The 15,786-nt window shown below is 51.2% G+C and overlaps 1 protein-coding gene and 1 pseudogene across 3 annotated transcripts in view; one reads left to right on the top strand and one right to left on the bottom strand.

The window, feature by feature from the left end:
• Positions 1-1,997: 1,997 nt before the first annotated feature.
• IL6R (interleukin 6 receptor) overlaps positions 1,998-15,786 on the top strand; it is a 63,908-nt gene continuing 50,119 nt past the window's right edge. For all 3 annotated transcript variants that reach the window (XM_032154433.2, XM_058439240.1, XM_032154434.2), the window contains exon 1: positions 1,998-2,419. In XM_032154433.2, coding sequence (XP_032010324.1) covers positions 2,335-2,419 — 85 coding nt within the window. In that variant the 5' untranslated portion in view covers positions 1,998-2,334. The remainder of the gene's footprint in view (positions 2,420-15,786) is intronic.
• Positions 9,942-10,833, bottom strand: LOC116468425 (26S proteasome non-ATPase regulatory subunit 8-like; annotated as a pseudogene).

Raw genomic sequence — 15,786 nt, 5'->3', positions numbered from 1 at the left:
GGCCAGGATTAAATTTTTTAATGTGAACCACAACACTAAAAATTTGCATATTGCTGCTCTTATCTTACAAATCAGGAAATAGGGGCTCAGAGAGGTTAAATAACTTGCTTAAGTCACACAGCCAGCAAGTGGTAAAGCCGGGATCTGCATGACTACAGAGCACACAGGCTCCCCACCAGTAGAATAGAGAGGGGGAGGTCTGCTTTGGTGCTGAGGCAGGTGGGATCTGTGATGCCCGTTCTTGGTTTCAACATTCTTTTAAACTCTCCTATCTGAGCCTAAGACTTTCTGCAGCCTTCCTGTTTTAGGCTGGCAGCTCACAGTCCCTCTCTGGTTATTTTCAGGTCTGTGTGTGCCACAGAGAGGAAGGGGGCAACCACAGTGGGAACCGCTTTCCAGCCCTGCTGCAACCCCTTTTGAAATAGCAGGCGAGAGGGCCAGTGGCCTCCACCGTGCTCTTCTGTTCCTGTCTGTGGGCATGGCTGAAGCAAACAAGCCCACCCACACCAGCTCCCATCGTGCGGTGGATCAGTGCATGTGCTTGGTTCTGTCTGGCACTGCTGATGGGTGGTTCCTATAGAAAGATCCAGATACACAGGGGGCTGAGGACTGTTTCAGAAGCTCTGTCCCTCCATGCCTGGCCCTGTCCACTTGGGAGTTCCATTAGGCCATGCCTGTTCCAGCTGTTCCAGGATCTTTGATCTGGGTTAGGATTGGCCTGAAACCAAAGGTAGAAAAACACATTCTAATGAGCAGTTGCTGGTCTAGAAGCTTCTCAGCCTAAACTTTATTTCAGCATTTTTCTTTCCCTCCAGATTCAGCTATGAGGCCATCCTATCAGCTTTAGGCTCTGTGGGGATCCTTGAGAGAGTTCCCCTCCAAGGGACGGACAGATGGTCCCCTTTAAGGTCCTTGTGGTTGCTCAAAAGCCAAGTGCTTGTTTCTTTCTTTTTTTCTCTCCCCCCTTCCCCTCCCTCCCTCCTCCCTTCCTTTTCTTTCTTTCTTTTTTTTCAGACAGGGTCTCACTGTCATCCAGGCTGGAGTAGCAGCCCCCAATCACGACTCACTGTACCCTGGATCTTCCGGACTCAAGCAATTCTCCCACCTCAGCTTCCCTAGTAGCTGGGACTATAGGTGTGCACCACCACACCTAGCGAATTTTAAAATTTTTTATAGAAATGGGGGTCTCACTTTGTTACCCAGGCTGGTCTAGAATTCCTGGACTGAAGCAATCCACCCACCTGGGTCTCCCAAAGTGTTGGGGTTACAGGCGTGAGCCACTGCCCCGGTGTTAGTGTCTGTCTGTCAAGTCAGGAGGGCAGCCATGCACGTTCTGATGTCTACTGAGCACCTGTGGCCCAGACCGTGTGTTGGGTGTTTAGGTGCCATCCACAGAACCTTCCTAATAACCCTGGGCAGCATAGGCTTTCTTATCTCTGACAGATGAGGAAATGGAGACTCAGATTCTGAACCGAAGTCACAGACACAGTAGATGGTAGGTCTAAATGGGGACCCAGGTCTATCTGACTGCAAAGTCCAAACCGTTTCCTTGCCTCTGCTGCAGCCTGCGAGGAGCAGCTGGGCAGAAAGACTGTGCCTTTACGGTGGTGAGTCTTCCGATGCCCAAGCCTCACCCCACACCGATGAAATCAGAATCTCTGGAGACCCGACCCAGACATTGGTGGGTTTTAGGGCTCCTGGCTGATTCCAGTGGGCAACCGGGCTACCAAGCACTGCTTTACCGTAAGGGTAAGAGGCACATCGCCTCCTCGAGGGCTCTCCAGGTGTGCCTTTCACAGCGTAATCCTGTTCACGAAACCAAAAATCAAAACCAGGCCACTGCCCACTGGTGGCTGATACGCCCTTTTCTCATCAACAGAACCGGGAGGAAGGGCTCTGGTGGGGCTGGCGGTCCCCTGTTCTCCCCGCTCAGGTGCGGCGCTGTGGCAGGAAGCCACCCCCTCGGTCGGCCGGTGCGCGGGGCTGTTGCGCCATCCGCTCCGGCTTTCGTAACCGCACCCTGGGACGGCCCAGAGACGCTCCAGCGCGAGTTCCTCAAATGTTTTCCTGCGTTGCCAAGACCGTCCGTCGCTCTGAGTCATGTGCGAGTGGGAAGTCGCACTGACACTGAGCCGGGCCAGAGGGAGAGGAGTCGAGCGCGGCGCGGGGCCGAGGGACTCGCAGTGTGTGTAGAGAGCCGGGCTCCTGCGGATGGGGGCTGCCCCCGGGGCCTGAGCCCGCTGCCCGCCCACCGCCCCGCCCCGCCCCTGCCGCCCGGTTCCCATTAGCCTGTCCGCCTCTGCGGGACCATGGAGCGGTAGCCGAGGAGGAAGCATGCTGGCCGTCAGCTGCACGCTGCTGGCTGTCCTGCTGGCCGCGCCGGGAGCGGCGCTGGCCCCAGGGCGCTGCCCTGCGCAGGGTAAGGGCTTCGGGCGTACCTGGAGGGCTGGGGCAGCTGGCGGCTGGCGGCTGGGGGAAACCGCCTTGGCCACCGCAGTCTGGGGGAGGCTGGAGGGAGGAAAGGAGGTGCGACGGATCCCCTTTTCTGTGGCTGCCTTGAGGCCCCGCGGGCACCTAGCTGTGTGGTCGCGGGTAGTGGCTCTTGCGCCCCCTGCTGCGCTTGCTCCCTTGGCCCGGAGCTGTCCCCGGAATGCCCGGTGAAGCTGTGCGGGAACCCTGCGGTCTGTGTACGGGACTGTGTCCTTGCAAACCTGACTCTCGAGTCTCCTTCCCAGTGCCCCCATGAGCCTTTACACAACCGCGTCCCAGATTACTCTAAAGGGTTACTCTAAGGGGAGAGAGCGCGCCCCAGCGGGGTGATGTACCCGCCTGGGGAGTCCTTTGTACCAGCGCCCCTCTTCTCCCTCTGCATTGGGGGTCCACCTCGCCTGGTCCTCCCCCCACCCCCGCGGGTGCATGTGTGGATGGATGACAGTGCCCTGACTATGAAGGGACTGACATCATGGGCGCTGAGTCACGGATCTTCCCGCTGCATGGTCACTTTGGCAGCCACCAACTCCGGGAAGCCAAGTGCCCCAGTCCTGGGAATGGAGTCGGGAGGCTGGCAAGGGAGTGAGACCTCCTGGGGCTGGCACGTGCTGGACTCCCCTCTAGAAAAGAGAAGGAGCCGTGAGGGAGAGGGCAGAAGCACTTATTGCTCTTGTTGACTGTAATCTGCCCCTGGCAAACCAGGCTTTTCTTGGGCTCTGGCCACATGCCCAGCTGCATGTCTAGTCTCTCTTCTGGAAGAGCTGGGCAACTGGCTCTCCAGAGGTTTATTTTAGGGTCCAAGTGGTTCTTTGAGGACACAGCAGAAAACTAAGGGGCAGCTGACAGGCTTCTGGAACAGCTGACGAGGCTGGGGAGCCTGAAGGCTAAGACTTTCAACCACTAGATCACACTGAGTTCCAGTCCTAGGTGAACACTGATCTCTCCCTTTGAGGAGGTGACTTTCTGCAACTAGAGGCGGAGCTGGAGTGTCTGAGGCTCTCTTTGCTTTTCGGATGGTTGTGGTCCTTATGATTGGAAGAAAAAAAGAAGGGATTCCTTTTTCAATACACATTTATAACTCCTGCCAGTAACAGCCACTGTTGATTGGGGCACCCATTCAATGTTTTCTAATCCTCCACTGTATCTACATATAACTTTGTTTGAAAGAGGAGACTGAGGTTCAGGGAGGTTGGGATGGCAGGTTGTCAGGCCCCAGTGGTGGAGGCCAACCCCTCCCGTGGCTCTGTGCTCCAGTGTGGTAGATGTCTAAGACTCTCAAATATAGAACTAGATCAGCAGGCAGAGCTGGGGGCATTGGGGCAAGCTGAGAGTCACTCTTGTCTAGCTGAGTGCTGGGACAGAAAAGGCTGAGGGAGGGAAGTGGAGGCCCAGGCTTGCCCATGGTGGTGTTAGAGGGATGCAAGACAGGTTCCAGGCCTCGGATGGCCTCAGGAGCAAGCAGGGCTCACTTGGCTGCCTCTGTTGCTGTCACACCAGCCCAAGGCTCCTGCCCCAGGGAGGTTACTGTTACTGTTGTAGTTGCCACCACCTGTTGCTCCTGAGTGGATGCTAGGCCCTTCCAGGGCAGCCAGTTACAGTCAGTTTTCCATTTCCCTGGCGCTCAGGAAGGATAGGAGAGGTGGTCTCATGACCTGGACAGCCCGTGAAAGGCAGAACTGAGAGATTGGAGAGGAAGTGAAAGTCCTCCCAGCTCAGAAGGAAAACGCAGAGAAGTAGAAATACCCAGCCCCTCTCCCACACCCACACAGACTCAGCCCACAAACTGGAGAGTAAAAATAAAGAAATCGTACAGGAAGCATGGAGCAAATGACTGTGAGATGTTTCGCTTTAGAGAAGTGAGGAGCAGAGGGGGAGCAGAGGCTGGAGTTGGCTGAGAGGGGAAATCCGCAGGTACAGCCTGCAGGGCTCTTAGAGCCCAGAGGTTTGTTTTCCTGGGGATCAGCTGCCGCCCACACACCCTGGAGCTGCCAGGACTTCTCAGATGTACTCGTTGTCTAAGGGCCTGGACTGGTTGGGACTCAGGCTTCTGCCAGTTCCAACACTCTGGTGCTAGAAGCCTGGACTTGGGTGACTCAAGTTCCCTCTTCCTACTGCAATGCAAGAAAATACACAAAAGAAGTATGTATACCTTTAAGTATCTCAAAGACCTTTCTCAGCTTCTGAATTTCCTTCTAGGGCAACCTCTTCCTGCCCCCAATACCCACATACATGCCTAGCCTCACCCTAAATCAGTATTTCTCAAAAGCTTAGTTCTGAGCCTAGCATCAGATTTGGTGTGTGTATTGGGTGGGAGGGCTTTGGTAAACATGATGATTTTTGAACCCTAACCCAGATTTATTAAATAAGAACACCTGGGAGTGAGGCCTGGGGCATGTCCTTTTAAACAAACTGCCCCTTGTGATTCTTAGACACTGTCAGGTTTGAGGACGGCTGCCTAAATGGTGTCATTGAGGAACTGAATGAAGGCCCTCCCCCCTCAGGCTCTCTGTTGCCAGAAATCTCTCCTTGCTTTGGCTTGCTGCGTGTTTATTCATTGCAGCAAACATTTCTTGAGTCGGTGTAAAGCCTGTGAGGCCTGTGTAGGATCAGCTATGCAGACTCCACCCTAAAAGGAGCCTGAAAATGGTCATGGGTAAATCCTGAGAAGGACTAAGAAACCCCAGACTCTGACCGGGCCACTGGGTACCAACTACCCGTGAACAGATTGTCTGGCTTGGGGTGGGGAGTGGTTAGAGAGAGGAAGTTCCTCTGACTGAGGACCAAGATCCCAAGGCAGCAGGCACACTGATCCTGACCCTGACCCTCATCTCTAGCCCTCAGCAGCCGGAATAAACAAATACTCCCCTCACTGGGTATTTGTAGATTACACAAAGTAACCTAGGTGCTCACTGCTGAAATATACACTCCCTTCCCCCCTCTGCTGAATCCCGGTCCCACTAGGCCTGGAAGCCACAGACCCAGCAAGCAAAAGAGTTTCCAGTCAATGAGTCTAGTCTGGATTGAAGCTGTGCTCTGTAATACGGTAGCCATTAGCCACGTGTACCTATTTAAATTTAAATGATGCCAGCGCAGTGACTCACGCCTGTAATCCCAGCACTTTGGGAGGCTGAGGCAGGAGGATCTCTTGAGCTCAGGAGTTGGAGACCAGCCTGGGCAACAGGGTGAGATGCCGTCTCTACAAAAAGATTTAAAAAATTAGCTGGGCACAGTGACAGGAGCCTGTAGTCCCTGCTACTCAGAAGGCTGAGGTGGGAGAATCACTTGAGTCCAGTGTGCATGGAGCCATGTTTGCACTACCGAATTCCAGTCTGGAGACCCTGTCTCCAAAAAAATTAATTTAAATGAAATCAAACAAAAAACTTAGATTCTTAGTTGCACTAGTCACATTTCAAGTGCTCAACAGTCACATTGCTAATGGCTACTGTATTGAACAGTGCAGATACAGATCTCTTCCATCATCATAGAAAGTCCTACCAGACAGTGCTGGCCAGTTTCTTCCAGAGGTTTTCTGTTCTCTTTTCCTTTATCCCCCTCTATCTTCTGCTCTCCTCCACCTGAACACAGCTCATTTTGTGTAGGTGATGGCTAAGGTCTTCAAGCCAGACACATCTCTGCCCTGCACTGCCAAGTAAAAATGATAACACCTTGGGCAAGTGATTTAACTTCTCTGAGAGCCAGTGTTCTAGAAAATAGAAATAATTGTATTACCTCGAAGGGTGGTTATGAAGATGAGATGAGCTAAGTAAGGTATTAAATAGAGTGTTTACAGAAGTCCCTAGCATACAGCAAGTGCTTAAATAAGTGTAGGTGATCATTCATTCACTCCAAAAATATATTTTGAGCTCCTACTCTTTCCACGCACTGTTCTAAGAGCTGGAGATACACCGTGAATAAAAGAGACAAAAACCCCAGGCTTAGTTGAGTTTCCTTCTAGTGTGGGAGACTATTAACACGATGTAAATTAAGTATGTGGTATGCTAGCGACTAGTGCTAAGGAGAAAAACTAAAGCTGAGAGGGAGACAGACCCCATGTGTGTTTGTGGCAGGGTGGGGTGGCATGGCGCCTTGGATGGGAGGCCAGGGAAGGCCTTGCCGAGAACATAATATTTGAGTGAAGACCTGAAGGAAATATACAAATCTTTAGAGATTCCCTATATGAAGGCCGGGTGCGGTGGCTTACGCCTGTAATCCCAGCACTCTGGGAGGCCGAGACGGGTGGATCACGAGGTCAGGAGATCGAGACCATCCTGGCTAACACGGTGAAACCTCGTCTCTACTAAAAAATACAAAAAATTAGCCAGGTGTGGTGGCGGGCGCCTGTAGTCCCAGCTACTCAGGAGGCTGAGGCAGGAGAATGGGGTGAACCTGGGAGGCGGAGGTTGCAGTGAGCCAAGATCATGCCAGTGCACTCTAGCCTGGGCGACAGAGCGAGACTCCATCTCGAAAAAAAAGAGATTCCCTATATGTCCATCTTGGGCAGGAAAATTCTTGCCTCCTCTTTATCAATGTGTACTACCTGAGGGTGTTATGTTCTGGAGCAGAGGGCTCTGTGGGGACACATGGATGTTCCCTGCCCTGGAGAAGTATCTCTGGGGTAACAAGTCCTCAGCCCTTTAGCTCCTTGAAGTCTAGCAGAGGGAAGTGCTAAATGCCAGGTCATAACTGCAAGTCTGCAGGTGGGATCCTTGAGGGCTGGAGTGGCAAGGGGAAGGTGGCAAAGAAAAGCCTTTTTTTTTTTTTTCTTTTGAATACAGGATCTTACTCTCGTAGCCCAGGTTGGAGTGCAGTGGCACAATCACGGCTCACTACAGCCTCGACTTCCTGGTCTCAGGTGATCCTCCCACTTCAGCTTCCTGAGTAGCTGGGACTACAGGCATGCACTACCACGTCTGGCTAATTTTTTGCATTTCTTGTAGAGACAGGGTTTTGCCATGTTGCAGGCTGCTCTGGAACACCTAGGCTCAAGCGGTTCACCCGCCTTGGCCTCCCAAAGTGCTAGGATTACAGGCGTGAGCCTTCGTGTCCTGCTGGGAGGTTTTTTTTGTGTAGTTAATCTGTGTTCTTTACCCTCTCCTCTTGCCTGGGATCTAAAGAGGTCAAAAGTCCCTGGCAAAGGCAGAGGCTTTTCTGCCACTGGGTTCAGGCTTGACGTTAGTTGGACCTCAGCAGCCTCCCCCACTCCTGCTCATCCCTTGCCAGCTCTGTCGGGTGCTTTCTACTCTTAGGAGTGTGTCCCTAAGGCCCTGCATCCAGCCTATTCTCCCCAGCACCTGTTCTCTGAATCAGTTCCCACTCCACTTCCCAACCGCTTTCCGGAAAAGCATCCTTTGGTCTTCCCTCTCTATATGATGGTTACAATAACTGTTACCATTTATGGTGTGTCAACTGTGTGCAAGTAGCTGTGCTAGGCCCTTGGCATCTGTGATCTCAGGTAATCTTCAAAACAGCCTCAGGTGACGGAAGTGCTGGCCCCATTGCATAGATGGTGGGCTGCAGGACAGGATGAGAGGCCAGTTTTGCACATATGGAAACAAATGTCTTTTGTTTTCGTTTTCGTTTTTGTTTTGAGACAGAGTCTCTGTCTCCCAGGCTGGAGTGCAGTGGTGCGATCTTGGCTCACTGCAACCTCCGCCTCCCGGGTTCAAGCGATTCTCCTGCCTCTGCCTCCAGAGTAGCTGGCGTTACAGGTGCACACCACCACACCCGGCTAATTTTTGTATTTTTAGTAGAGATGGGGTTTCACCAGGTTGCCAGTCTGGTCTCGAACTCCTGACCTCAAGTGATCTGCCTGCCTCGGCCTCCCAAAGTGCTATAGGATTGCAGGCGTGAGCCACCGCACCTGGCCTCAACAGAAATGTCTACTAGACAATCAAGAGAGGATGCTGATAAGGAGTTGGATATGGGAGTCAGAAATTTGGGAATGAGGACTGAGCTTGAGATGTAAATGTGGGGTCATGTGCTGGCAGATATTATTTCAAGCCCTGAGAGTGGCTGAGGTCCCCCACTGCTCCTCTGGACTAGGAAAGAGTTTACTTATTTTTATTAAACAAAGAACTTCCTCTTTTTTTTTTTTTTTTTTTTTTGTTTTTTTGGTGTACTGAGTTTATTTACCTGGTTCCCCCTTTTTTTTTTTTTTTTGAGACAGAGTCTTGCTCTGTCACCCAGGCTTGAGTGCAGTGGCACGATGTTGGCTCACTGCAACCTCTGCCTCCCGGGTTCAAGCAATTCTCCTGCCTCAGCCTCTCAAGTAGCTGGGATTACAGGCGTGCACCACCAAGCCCGGCTAATTTTTGTATTTTTAGTAGAGATGAGGTTTCACCATGTTGGTCAGGCTGGTCTCAAACTCCTGACCTCGTGATCCGCCCACCTTGGCCTCCCAAAGTGCTGGGATTACAGGCGTGGGCCACTGTGTCCGGCCACCCAGTTGCCTTTTGATGGATGTTTAGTTGTTCCCTTCTTGCTCTTAGGGCCCCTGCTGTGGGGAATAACTTTGCATATGCCTCTTGTTGTGTGAGTGCAAGTACACCTGCAGGATATATTCCCCGAAGGGGAATTGATGGGCAAAGGCCATGAGATTTGTCATTGTGAGACAGAATAGAAGTTGCACCAATTTATACTTCCAGCAGCATTGTGAGAATGCCTGTGTCCCTACGCCCTTGCCAAAAGTGTGCTATTAACCTGGTATCTACACAGACAATGGCTTCTGTGTGGAATTAATTTGCATTTATCTTATCTGAATAAGATTGTATGGGTTTTTTAATGTATAACCGACATTTGCATAATCTACTATGACCTGCCTGTTCATATTCAATGCTAATTTTATTTTGATTGGGTCATTAATCTTATTGTTTACCGGAGCTCTTAACATATTAACATGTCATACATGAGTTGTATATTTTTCCAATTTGTCTTTGACTTTTTTTTTTTTTGGTGGTGGGGGTGGTTTTTGCCAAGAAATTTCTTTCTTTCTCTCTCTCTCTTTCTCAGGGTCTCATGGTGTCACCCAGGCTGGAGTGCAGTGGCATGCTCATGGCTCACTGCAGCCTCAATTTCCTGGGACTCAAACGATCCTCCTGCCTCGGCCTTCTGAGTAGCTGGGACTACAGGCGCACACCACCACACTTGACTAGTTTTTCTATTTTTTGTAGAGACGGGATTTTGCCATGTTGCTCAGACAGGTCTCAAACTCTGGGTTCAAGCGATCCTCCCTCCTTGGCCTCCCAAAGTGCTGGGATTACATGTGTGAGCCACTGCACCTGGCTGCAAATTTTGTTTTCCAACTAGTTGAATTTACCAGTCTCTTTTATAGCTTCTAGGTTTTGTGTCATACTTAATAACATCCTTCCCATTCCAATATTTTATTTATTTTTTGAGAGAATGTCAATCCACCTTTATTGGAGGAAACCTTGCACTGTAACTGTTTTAAATAATGTGTGCCCTGCCCCACCCCGTGCCTGGTGGGCTCAGACGATCATCTCCAGCTGCCGGGCATACTCGGTGACCTGTTTGGCCAGTTCTGTGGAGGGAATGGTAGTGTCTTCTGGCTCCTGCTGCTGGCTGGCAAAACTATATTAGTTGTTGGGGCCCAGGACCCACCCTCACTTCTTGGTATAGTCGGTCATCTTTTTGGGTGTGTTGAAGAAGAGGATCTGGTGGCCTCGGTAAAAGGGATTTTCTCATAGGCTTTCTCGATGCACCCGGCGATCTCATCCCTGATAGTGTCAAGCAGGATGTCGATGAAGAAGGTGTAGCTCTTGGCGGGGATGTTACCCTTGGCCAGGAACACTGTGTTGTAGCTGCCTTCCATCAGGTATTGCTCCAGGGACACAGGGTTTTTGGTGTAGACATTGGTCTGGATGTCCTTGGCAGGCAGCCACTCCAACTCCATGTGGAACTCAGCCACCCGCATCTGGGACAGCAGGAAGAGGAGGTTGAGGCCCAAGAGCTGGTGCATGTAGGCTGACTGGGGAAGCTGTTCCTTGCAATCAAAGTAGCAGCATTTGAGCTGGGTCATGTGGCGCTTGAAGGAGGGGATGTCCTTGCATAGGTTGCTCCACTGGCCCCGATCTTCAGTATGTCACGGGCCAGAATGAGCTGCTGTTTGGTCAGCTTTGTCCCTGTGGTTGGCAAGTAGTTGAGCTCCAGAAGAACTAGCTCGAGGCGGCCCAGCTCTTCCCTGCACTTGCTAAGATTGGGGCTTTTATGGTTCCACTCGCCCGTGAGTTGCTTGTACTTGCTGTCTGCAGCCTGCAGGACAGGGCCCTAGGTCGCCATGGGCCCGGAGCTCAAGGCACCGGCTGCACTGTTCACCTCCACCCCCATTCCAATATTTTAAAAGATTCTCCTTTTCTGGTATTGTTAAAAGTTTAAATATTTGATCCATTTTGAATTTATTAATATTATGGATGAAGTATAAAGTCTGACTCCAGCTTTTTCTTTCCAATTGTCACCTGACATCCCTTTACAGTTTATTGAATCCATCTTTCCCCCACCGATTTTCAAAATTACATTTTAAATCTATCAAATTCCTGTGTACTTGGGTTTATACTGCCTCTTGGCATAGTGAGTAGTTAAAAGCACAAATTCTGAGGCCCAATTGTCTGGACTTGAATCCAGGTCACCCCTAATTAGCTGTATAACCTCAGGCTCTTCTTCTGTCAAATAGACTATTGAGAAGATCAAGTTAGTTAATCTATGTAGTACACTTAGAAACTGCCTGTATGTGTAGCAAGCACTTTGACTAAGTTATTTTTTTAATGTGGTAAAATACACATAATATAAAATGTATCAGCTGGGTGCAGTGGCTCACACCTGTAATCCCAGCACTTTGGGAGGCCGAGGCAGGCAGATCATTTGAGGTCAGAAGTTTAAAACCAGCATGACCAACATGGTGAAACCCCATCTCTACTAAAAATACAAAAATTAGCCAGGCGTGGTGGTGGGCACCTGTAATGCCAGCTACTCTGGAGGCTGAGGCAAGAGGGGAGGCAGAGGTTGCAGTGAGCCACGATTGTGCCACTGCACTCCAGCCTGGGCAACAAGAGTAAGACTCCGTCTCAAAAAAAAAAAAAAATAACCATTTTAAAGTACACAGATCAGTAGTGCAGACTAAACTATTTTTTATTTTTATTAGTTCTGAACTTTCTAGTCTCTTCCATAATTTGGTCTCCCTATCCATGTGCCAGTATCGCAGTGTTTTAATTATGCAGTTTTATTTTTTCCTTCTTATTTTTTTAGAGACAGGGTCTCACTCTGTTGCCAAGGCTGGAGTGCAGTGTCTCGATCATAGCTCACTACAACCTTGAACTCCTGGACTCATGCAATCCTCTTGCCTTAGCTTTCTGAGTAGCCAGGACCACAGGTGCATGACATCATGACTGGCTAATTAAAAAAAAAATTTTTTTTTTTGTAGAGATGAAGTTTTGCTATGTTGCCTAGGCTGGTCTTGAACTCCTCGTCTCAAGAGATCCTCCCGCCTCAGCCTCCCAAAGTGTTGGCATTACAGGCATGAGCCACTGCACCTGGCCAAGTAAACTTTAGAGATTAATTAGGGAACATTGATGTATTTATAATGCCAAGTCTTCCTATCTCCTGGTAGGCCTGATGGGGCTTATGATGAGGGAGGAGGAGCTGGGGCAGGAGAGCCCGACATTCAGTTCTCACTGAGGGGAGATGTGCCCATGACACTTCCATTTGGAACTGCTTCCTTGACGGTGATGTGGAGTGAGCTGGACCAGTGTGTGCGTGCATGTGTGTACCCAAGCTCATGGCACGTGGGGTGCGGAGGGGGTGGGGATGGCTCAGCAGTGATTGGAATGCAAGAGTGGGGACTTTGGGGCCCTGTATGAAAAAGTGTTATGGCAGAGTGACACACCTACAAAAGAGTGTGGTCAGCATAGGTCTCACACTGGGTGAGTTTTTACAAACTGAACACATGCATGGAACCACCACTCAGAGTAAGAACTGAACAGAAGCATCCTCAGGGGAGCCCTGAAATCCGCCTATGCACACCCCTCAAACCTCCCCTTACCCCTCCCAGCTGCTCCTTCCACACCTCCACGTGACTTCTTAAATCTTCAGCTTTGCTGCCTCATAGCTAAAGGGGTCAGGGAGGGGAAGCTGGGGGGTCTGTAGATATGGAATGGGGGTGCGTACATCAGGTCCCTCCCTCTCCTTGCCCTCCTGCCACCTTCCAGAAGCACATAAAAAAATCTGACTGAGGGCCAGCCTCCCTGTTACACCTGAGACTGTGCTCAGAGATAGAAGACAAGACCCCCTGGGCCGTGCTTCTGGGAAGGCGTGTTAAGCCTGGACTGAGAGTCCCAGAGCCCAGCTCCAGTCCTGGCTACACCATGCACTGCTGTGTGACTTCTGGGCCCTGGTTCTCCTCATCCACCAAAATGAGCAGGTTGCCCTGAGTCATCCTTAAGAGTCCTGTATAGCCTTAAAACAGCGCTCCTTATCTCAGCACCCTACTCCCTGGCTGTAGCTTCTCCTCACTGTCCCTTTCAGGACCAAAATCCTGTGTGTATCCATCTGCAGGTACCAATGGCTTTCTTCCAAGGCCCTGCTGCGTCCTGCCTTTAATCTCTTTATTTCTCTATCTGCTCCTGGGGTTAGGTTTAGGCCAGGGAGTGGATTGTTTGCCCTCCTTAGATATACTTTATTTATTTATTTATTTATTTATTTATTTATTTATTTGAGACGGAGTCTCGCTCTGTCGCCCAGGCTGGAGTGCAGTGGCGCAACCTCGGCTCACTGCAAGCTCCGCCTCCCAGGTTCACGCCATTCTCCTGCCTCAGCCTCTCCGAGTAGCTGGGACTACAGGCGCCCGCCACCACGCCCGGCTAATTTTTTGTGTTTTTAGTAGAGACAGGGTTTCACCGTGGTCTCGATCGCCTGACCTCGTGATCCGCCCGCCTCGGCCTCCCAAAGTACTTTATTTTTTTGAGACAGGGTCGCCCAGGATGGAGTGCAGTGGTGCAATCTCGGCTCACTGCAAACTCCATCTCCAGGGTTCAAGTGATGCTCCTACCTCAGCCTCCCGAATAGCTGGGATTACAGGCACGCACCACTATGCCCAGCTAATTTTTTTTTTTTGAGATGGAGTTTCACTCTTGTTGCCCAGGCTGGAGTGCAGTGGCATGATCTCAGCTCACTGCAACCTTCTGGTTTCAAGTGATTCTCCTGCCTCAGCCTCCCAAGTAGCTGGGATTACAGGCACCCGCCACCACACCTGGCTAATTTTTGTATTTTTAGTAGAGACAGGGTTTCACCATGTTGGCCAGGCTGATCTCAAACTCCTGACCTTGTGATCCGCCCTTCTCTGTCTCCCAAAGTGCTGAGATTACAGGCGTGAGCTGCCGCACATGGCCTTAGCTATCTTTTCCTCTAATTAGTTTATAATCTCTGAGAGTTGACCCAGGTTGGACCTTCTTGGAGTGGAGCCAGGTGGTTATCTCTGATGCTGCCAGGGGAGGATTAAATGTTTTATCTCCTGAGTTGGTCAAACGTGCACGTGGGTCTCTGAGTCAGCATTGAGCATTACCTGTTTATGGGTCCAAAAGAGCCTCCCTCCCAGACTCTCTCTCCAGCAGTATACAGTCCATGGTGTGGATGGGAGGAAGGCAAGGCCAAGGTAAATACTGACTCCGCCAAATACAAGACAAATACAAGCAGGTACAAGAAGTACAAATACATATGTGGGGGAGGAGGGAGCAGGGGCCTGCCAGCCAAAGCTAGTCATCCGAGAAGAGGGGGTTGCGGACAGGTGGGGCTGGGAGCTGAGTCAGAGAAGGTCGCTGGGCCTCCGGTTAGAGCCTGGGAGCCTTGACTTGCCGCAGCCTGCGGCCTTGCCTCTTTGTGGACAGTGGCCGAGGGTGCCCTCTGAAATGTTAAGGAGAAATGAATGGGCCCAGACGGTGGGGTGACCTGGGGAGGCGCGAGATTTGGAGTCCAAGGGGAGGCAGTTTTAGGCTCTAACTCATCCTATACACGCTGCGGCTGTGGGGGAAGGGAGAGAAAGGCCAAGGGCACTACTCCTGGCTCCTGAGAGTCCCCCAGTGCCCCATTAGGTTGGCAGCTGCAGTGATGGCGCTGACCCCCCTCTTATGCACACCCCTCAAGCCTCAGCATTCCCTTCCCTGGGCCTCTGAAGGGTGCAAAGATGTGAGAAGAGCGGGGAAGAGGAGAGGAAATTGGGAGAGGGGGAGAGAGAGGGCGGTGGGGAGCCCAGTGAAGGGAGCTGGGGGTGGAGCATGGAGAGTTACCTAGGCCAAGGAGAGAGAGGCTTTGGCCAGGCTCACCTGGGTCCAGCATGGATTCCCTCACGCATGAGCTGTGTGAATTTGGGCAAGTTCCCTAACTTCTCTGATCTCTTGTTGCCTCAACAATGAAATGGGGACAAGACTTCCTCCCTGGCAGACTTTTTGTGAGTAGTATGCTCTTAGGGAAAGCCCAGGACGCAGGGTAAGTGTCCCAGTTGCTAATGATTTTTATGGTTATTATCACATCAAAGCCAGGAGCCAGTCTCGGTCCAAAGATGGAGAATGCAAGAACAGGTGACCAAGAGCACTGGGACTTGTCCTGGCCCTCGTGGGACCAAATTCTATACTTGTTTCCATGTGGACACAAGGTGTCCACAGGCTTCTCCTGGAGGCTTCTCAGCACCCACCTACTTTTAGATCAAGACCATTATTGCTGACAGGGGACCTTTGTTTCCTCTGTGGCCCCTTCTGAAATCCTATGCCTTTGCAACCCAAGAAGCTGGGTTAGGCTGGGGGCCTGCTTTGCTGCCAGCTGGCCTGGGTAGCGGGGACCTGCATCCCTGCTCAGAAACAGGGGTGGTGGGATGGGATTAGCAGGCATGAGCCAAGCCTGTGTCCTAGGTGGCAGGCCAGGCAGCTGGTTCACCGCTTACATAAACGGGGCCAGGAAGCTGAACTTGTTTTTGCTGGCAAGAGCTGTGGCAAGCTGCAAGAGAGTTGAGAAATATGTGTCTCCGTGTGCGTGTTTTTCTCTGGTTATTGACATTTGCAAGTTTACTTGAAGAGGGGGAAGAAGTAGAAAAACAACAAAGCTTTTTGGATTCCTGGCACCCAAACTTAGGTCCCAACTGGGGAGGAACCCCACCTTCCCAGAGCTGTGCTGCAGGGTCCCCAGGCCAAGGGGTGTCTGGGCCATGGTGGGGGTCCCAGTGCCCCTGGGAGGGGGATTCCTAGGCCACTGGGGCAGGGAGATACGGGCTTGCTTGTTGGGAGTTACTAGGACCTAAAC

Source organism: Hylobates moloch, unplaced genomic scaffold, assembly GCF_009828535.3.
Source record: "Hylobates moloch isolate HMO894 unplaced genomic scaffold, HMol_V3 SCAFFOLD_5, whole genome shotgun sequence".
Taxonomy (NCBI): Eukaryota; Metazoa; Chordata; class Mammalia; order Primates; family Hylobatidae; genus Hylobates; species Hylobates moloch.
This window is presented reverse-complemented; position numbering and strand designations above follow the sequence as displayed.